General features: G+C 36.7%; 1 protein-coding gene across 2 annotated transcripts; it reads right to left on the bottom strand.

Annotated features, from left to right (window-relative positions):
• Positions 1–2,893: 2,893 nt before the first annotated feature.
• Positions 2,894–7,018, bottom strand: LOC109148566 (dr1-associated corepressor-like). 2 transcript variants are annotated; one of them, XM_019296302.1, is made up of 7 exons: positions 6,803–7,018; positions 5,193–5,265; positions 5,010–5,103; positions 4,534–4,554; positions 4,312–4,419; positions 4,133–4,190; positions 2,894–3,643 (listed from the first exon to the last, which is right to left on the bottom strand). In XM_019296302.1, the coding sequence occupies exons 1-7, from the start codon at positions 6,833–6,835 to the stop codon at positions 3,182–3,184; spliced, it is 849 nt and encodes a 282-aa protein (XP_019151847.1). In that variant the 5' UTR covers positions 6,836–7,018; the 3' UTR covers positions 2,894–3,181. The 2 variants fall into 2 exon arrangements, with proteins under 2 accessions (XP_019151847.1, XP_019151855.1); XM_019296310.1 differs by lacking the exon at positions 4,534–4,554 and having other exon boundaries at positions 6,803–7,014.
• Positions 7,019–7,332: the final 314 nt, after the last annotated feature.

Raw genomic sequence — 7,332 nt, 5'->3', positions numbered from 1 at the left:
ATCTGTTTTGGAAGACTCAACTTGTTCCCTTTCTTCGTTGTTAAAATCACAGTGGATACGTTGAAGACACGTTTCTGTGTCCGACTTCATTTATTAAGGCTTCGAATGAGTGTCATGTTGTAGTTGCGCTCCGGATGAGTGTTCTGTTGTAGTTGTGCTCCGGATGAGTGTTCCGTTGTAGCTGCGCTCCGGATGAGTGTTCCGTTGTAGCTGCATTCCAGATGAGTGTTCCATTGTAGCTACGCTCCGGATGAGTTTTTCGTTGTAGCTACGCTCCGAATGAGTTTTTCATTGTAGCTCCTCTCTGGATACGTGTTCCGTTGTAGCCGATCCTGAGGCCGAAAGTTTGGTCCGTCATGATTCTTTTATTTTGTTCATGACAAAGTAGCATCAAAGGTGTTCCAAGGAAACTCTTATCTCTACAACAAAACAAAGCATCCTCACCAAGTCACTAACCACCTAAATGATGTAAAGGACAAGTTCAATATTCTCTCTAGAAAACCGTAAGTTTGAAGGGCGTATTACGACTCTGTATTCTAGACACTAAAATTCATTATTCCACGCCTTATATAAATATTACCCTTACCATTCATATCCTGACTTGACTTTTTGTATCCTTTTTACTTTACATCATCATAGATTGATCAATAATATAATAATACGGAGTATCATTCACAGAACTATTATTCTCATAAACTGAGAGCCACTTCTCATTTCATCAAACTGCAAAAAAAGCCACTGACACAATGTTGTCAAGGAATCAACAAAAGTTTGAAGATAACTAGAAAAGTTTTGCTTCTTTAAATTGCCTTTCCCTCAACAACTACAAATGATATATGTCTGAATCACAATTGCAGCTACCTACTCATGATAATGAAGAGAGCACATCTCTGTGCCAGCCAGTAGAAAAGAAATTTTAGTAACTCTAAAAATTCCATTAAATACTACAAGTACAATATGATATAAACTTCAGAGTTACAAATCAAGTTGTTCTAATTGCATTGTCTTACACACCTATCAATACAAGATAGCTTCACCATAATCAGTTTTTACAGCATTGTATCTTGTTGGAGGAAAAACAGTGGTTGCCCAGACAAAGGGTTGCCATCAGATTTTGCATGTATATCAGACAGACGCCATGAACTGGCTCCAACACTTGTTCAGAACTTTTCTTGCCTGCTAATCTTTTTATAGATCACAAGAAAATGGAAAAGCAACTATAAGAAATGGAAAAGCAACTGTGCAATGCTTGCTTCTTGGAGGGGCTGGGAAATTCAATCATAATAAAGCTCTTCACAACGCATGGCTGTGTAAAAACCTGATTGAGCAATATATACAGACAAATGGGCAGTAAATTAAATGGAGCTTTAAATATTAAATATTATACTCAAAACACAATTATTACCTGCTAAAAAGCAGGAATGAATAGAGAACTCCATACTCAACAAGAGAGCTGAATAATAGAATTGATAAACCAGAAAATTTTTTCATTAAACTACTATTATTGCCGGGTGTTTAGGAGTAAACACCCTCCAAAAATTAGAGTATGCCATTGATTGTAACAAACACACAGTATTCTTTAGTAAAAGGCGAAAGAATAGTTCGCTTTGTGTTCATTACATGGCTGCTTGAATTTGTTGTGAGATTCAGTACTTGGATTTATAAGAGACCTGGCCACCAATGTTTCGGTTGACTGTTCGATGTGGGACTGGTAACGTGTTTGCTCGCAAAGTCTTAATCACCTGCTGCATTTCTCCTTAAGCTCCCCTTATATAAAAACACATCCACAACGGAACACAGCACATCAAAGACGTATTTAGAATCTACTGGAAAATTTAACAGTTGATATCGTGTTTGCAAGCAAAGTCTTAATCACCTGCCTTTCTCCTTAACTCCCCTTTATAAAACATATCCACAATGGAACACAGCACATCAAAGACGTCTTTAGAATCAACTGGAAAATTTAACAGTTGATATATCAGGAAAGGTAATTTCCATCTCGCACATTTAGAAACATTGAACATTACATTAAAACTAGACTTGTTGGGCTTCTCCCTCAGGAGAAACACCAGGGCTTTCTCCCTCAGGAGAAACACCCTCAAAATATCGTTGGGCTTCTCCCTCAGGAGAAACACCCTCAAAAGTAGTTCGCTGAGTTTGTTGTGGCATTCTATACTTGTTTTTATAGGAGACCTGCCACTAATGTTTCTGCTGTTATTTCGATGTGGGACTCGTGTTTGTTCGCCCTGTGTTCATCACATTTCAATACGCCTATCTCCGTAAGCTCCCTTATATATAACATTATCCACAATGATACACAGCAAATCAAAGATGAATTTGGAATTGACTGAGAAATTCAGCTGTGAATTTAACAGGAACTATAATTTCCACATCGCACACTCAGAAACAATGAAATTGAAATTGACAACGAAATCAAAATTAAACCATTAATTATTAATTATTAAAACTAGATTTGTTGGGCTTCTCCCTAAGGAGAAACACCATCAAAAAATTGGAGTATGCCATTCATTGCAATGCACACACGGTATTCTTTAGTAAAAGGCGAAAGAATAGTTCGCTTTGTGTTCACTGCATGGCTGCTTGAGTAAAGCATTGTTGTGGCATCTGTTTATAAGGAGCCTGGCTACTAGTGTTATATGTTGTTTCTCCGATGTGGGATCCGTCAAATGACTCGAGGATTTTATATTGCACGCTGTTTGGAGTTGAGTAGAAAATCAGTTAATTTTTAAAAATTAATTTCTGTTATTTCTTTTGGATTGCTTGTTAATAACTAGTGGGAAAATGGGAAATTAGCATAACCCTCTGTTGGGTAATAAATTGTAAATAGTGCATAAGCAACTGAGCAAAGGGGCTGCTGGTGAATATTGGGAGGCAATCTGATAAGTAAAGTTTTTAACTAGAAAATTAACAACAGCAATCATGATAACAACATTTTTTTCATCGAACACAAAGCTCGACCTTTTCTCTAAACCTAAAGTTAAGATAGCAAATATTGTGATTACAGGAGCTACTGAGCTAATGATATAAAAGACACGAATAATATTAGAAGCGAAATGAAGAAGAAAAGGCATCATCCCTCTCTTCTTCATTCTTTTGGGCTTGCAACTGATGCTGCTCTAACGGAACAAACGTAAGGCCCTAGCTTTCTTATTCTATTGCGTCACTCCTCCTCGTCGTAATCTTCCTCTTCCTCCTCGACATTTGAGTTGAACTGCGCAACATGGAGCGGGTCAACAGCCATTCTATCAATCTCGGTCAGCACAGGAGGCTCATCGGTAACGTTAACAGGCGCTGCTGGTGGTGCAGCTGCAGCAGCTACAGGGGTGGTGACAGATTTATCAGCAGTCTCATCTAAGTTGGCATTCAAGTTAACATCCTTCACCGAAGGTTTGTCACCATCTGTCGCATTGGCATCTGGTCTAGGAGAGTCCTTCGACTCAATACAGTTTTCCTTCGAAATGCCAAGGTCCGGGTTTTGAATGGTGGTATGCTCAGAAGATACACTGGAATCAAATTCAACATCAGTATGTCGATGATCTCTATCAGCACGAGCTCCCCGTCCACGCCCTCGTCCTCTTCCCCTACCTCTTCCTCTACCACTGCCACTTGGATGAGACATCTCCTGCACCAGTAAACATGCTATTTTCAGAGCAAGTCAGCTTCACAATATCGTAAAGATTTTTTAAATCTCCATCTGCTGTATCTAGTATTGCATATTCCCTACAAGGAAATACATAACTAATCCAATCAAAACTATGAACAATATCCAAGTAATCAGAATCCTAATAATATTAAGTCTTTAATTTTATGGCAAAAGCAATATAGTTGGTATCTTGTCTGCATAATACACCATCTACGGTTCTGAGTCTAGTCTGAGGCAAAACATGGCTAACGGTCTACCGTTAAGAGACAACACAACAGGAACATCAATTGTGGCTGGAGATCAACACGGCTATCGCTTCCGCTCATACGAGGTCAGATCTCTCGTATACTAATATTCAGTATAGTTAGACTATTTAGATCTAACATTTGACACAACATACAACTAAAACTTTTTCTTAGCGAAACACTTCCTATTTGATATACAACTGCCTATAAAAGAGTGTATTACCATCCTGCTCCTTTTGCATTCATCATCACTGTCATTAAGTTCATCCGTTGCGATCTTCCTGACAAAGCGACAGAATATTGACGGCTAAGTTGAATACATGCAATGTTATCAAACTTAACAGAAGTAACCAACTGCAGTGGAATAATAAACTATGACAGTCTAAAGGAAATAATTTGCACCTCCTTTTTGGCACCTCAGCACCAGTATCAGAATGGCCATAGTCAGGAACCTTGCTAACCACTTCCCTCAGAAAGTCAAACACATTGTAGCTTTGTATACAGTGTTTTCTGCATACACAAACAAATAGCTAAACACACAGTATAGCTAGAGCAAATCAGACTTTTAGAGATTCCTACTTACTACATTCTAATTTCTATACACAAATAAAACAGCTGCCCCACCTCCATTCCCTGTCCCTCTTGCCGAAAAAGAACGAAAGTACAGATGAACCCATGTAAGAGTTCTTTCCATGTCCCAACTAAACATATCCAATATTTAAATATGAGGAGAAAAAGACCCGTAAACATAAACTGAAGCAACAAATTTAAAACACTTAGTTCGCTTTACTTTTATCCATTAGCAGTCAAAAAGATAAAAATTACTCAGACACAATGCATTACTGGACAGAATTGACAATGGAAGTAAAAGCAACAGTGCAGGACACACTCCTTAACATTTCACCTCAGATAATTCTACCAGGCACACTATCAAAGTGTTCCAAAGGTGAGGATATTCTAGCAAAGCCCCTACAGTTCCATACTTAGATTACCATATAACTTGCAAAAGTAAGTATCAAAGATGTAAGTAGTCCAAATGTATCCAGAAATAAATAAATAAATAAATTATCAGGTGAATGGAAAATGAAAAATTCACTCACAAATGCAATGAATTAACAGTCTTTGCTCCTCTACTAAGAGTTATGTCATATGTCCGATCACAGAGATCTTGCAAAAATAACTCCAAGGCTTTAGCTGCATTGATGATACAAAGAGTAAACGTTGAGAAGGAAACTAGATTACAAAATCAAACACAAAAGGCAAAGTGGTCAACAGTGACTTACATACTAAAACAGGCACTGCCATCGCAATTTTACCAACATCCTCATCAGCTTGCATAATCTTCTTGATTCGGGCCTAAGCATTTTTTTTCATGAAGATAACCATAACTAAGATCTTCAGAAGATCAACTCAAAAACATAACATATAAGATTGCACATAATAGAGGCAACTGCTGCACTTCATACATTAGTGCATTAATTTTCAGCTCTCATGTAGTCTGTAACAGATAACTCTCCTGCAAATAATGGACTTTCAATTGCTTTTACAACTTCACATAGAAGATTCAACCTGATTTTAAAGAAACTATATATCCATCATGTAGAAAGCATGCAATCTACCACTCACAGCCCACAAAGACAATAACAAGAAGAGATTTTTTTTCCCTTTAAAATCAGACTGAATATTGTTCCCCCTGAACACATGTTTAATTGTTTATACAGGGCTGGAAGTCTGGAGCCTATGTTTTGGATCAAGTTGACAGATTTGCAAAGCAGATCTATGATGTTATGATGCCTTTGTACAGTTAAAAACACAGCTTGTATTAATATGGAACGGATGGCAAAAGTCATAAACAGGATTTAAATGAGATGGGTGAGAATGTTTAATTCAAAACTCAACAAAAAATGTTCAAGCCAAATCAGTCCTTGTAGGGCCCAAATTTGTGGAGCTTATCTACTCTAAAAAGTAAAATTTAGGCCAAAGAGTAAAAGCATGATAAAGTCTTTAGATCAGATAAATGGAGAAAATCTCACTCCCAAGAAACTCCAAATCAAAGCTTTTCAGAAAAGCCAGTTTTTTGGAGAAGCAATTAGCTAGGCTAAATGAGCACTTAATCATAAAATCGCAGGTTGACTAGAATATTCTACTTCGTTGATAGCTAATGTTGTTGATGATGGTGATTTCAGTAGTCACTACAAACAGGTCAAGTGGGGCAAATAATTACTCAAACAAAATCAGAGCTTTTTTCCTATTCCTTATACATCTGTAGCACCAAAACTGCCAATCCTTCCACTTTTCTCCTCCCGGTCGGCCGGTCCCGGAGACTATATCACTTAATGCAATCACATTTATCATCCAAGTGCATCTTCACTTGTACAAATGTGCATAGTTAGAACTAACCACAACTTAAGGAAGTATTCTCAAACAAAAGATGGTGAGGTCAATATTTCTTTCCCACTTACTGAAAGTAATAAGCATAAATATAATTATTTTACACACAAACAAAGGAGATCCTGCCTCTTCTTAATCAGTTAGTAATTTTAGCTTCATTCTAAGAACTCTTGAGACCAATTTCCTCAAATTCAGAATAAAAATGCACACACACCCCCAAAAAAAAAAAAAAAAAAAAAATCAACTTTTTTTTAAAACAAAAAAAAAAAAAAATCAACTTTAGATATTAAAAATAAGAACAATAAACAAAGCTCATCTCCTTCGTGCTTAAATGCCAACAGATATCAATAATAGAATAAAATTACAAAATAAAATCGAAAGAGATTATTACTTCCAAAGCACTACTATAGGTTACTGGGACAAAGACTCGAACTTTCCCAATTCTGAAACTAGACAACACGTACGATGAAATGGAAATTCACTTCAGGAAATGAGGGCTTACCGCAGGGAAGCGGGTATCAAGTTTCTTCCTCATGGTATGATTCCACGATTATGACGATATCATCGAATTGGACACACAGATTGCAAACCGGAGCGAGAGAGAGAGAGAGAGAGAGAGAGAGAGAGAGAGAGAAACACCGAGCGACGCAAACCGGAGCAGCCTTGGATCCGATCCGGTGAGTTTTCACGGAAACGAATCTTTGAATTCGCAATAGCGAAAGTGGAGAAAATCGCCCCTCAGCTTTGGATAATACTATTTCTACCCCACACTTTTATATTATAATAATTGAAGTCACCCCTGCACTCTGTTACTCTATGCGATTTCCTCCTAATCCATTTTAAAGGTAAATAATAACATTTAATTCATTTAAAATTAATTTTATTTAAATATTATAATGTTATTTTTTTATTATACATCAAAATTAATTTTATGAATAATTTATTTAATAAATTATTACAAGATTATAACAAGTTAAAATAGATTATCATCAAAATAGTTTGTATTTTAGTAATTTTTATTATATTCAATAT

Source organism: Ipomoea nil, unplaced genomic scaffold, assembly GCF_001879475.1.
Source record: "Ipomoea nil cultivar Tokyo-kokei standard unplaced genomic scaffold, Asagao_1.1 scaffold0268, whole genome shotgun sequence".
Taxonomy (NCBI): domain Eukaryota; kingdom Viridiplantae; phylum Streptophyta; class Magnoliopsida; order Solanales; family Convolvulaceae; genus Ipomoea; species Ipomoea nil.
The sequence above is the reverse complement of the archived record's forward strand: the minus strand, read 5'-3'. Positions and strand labels throughout refer to the sequence as shown.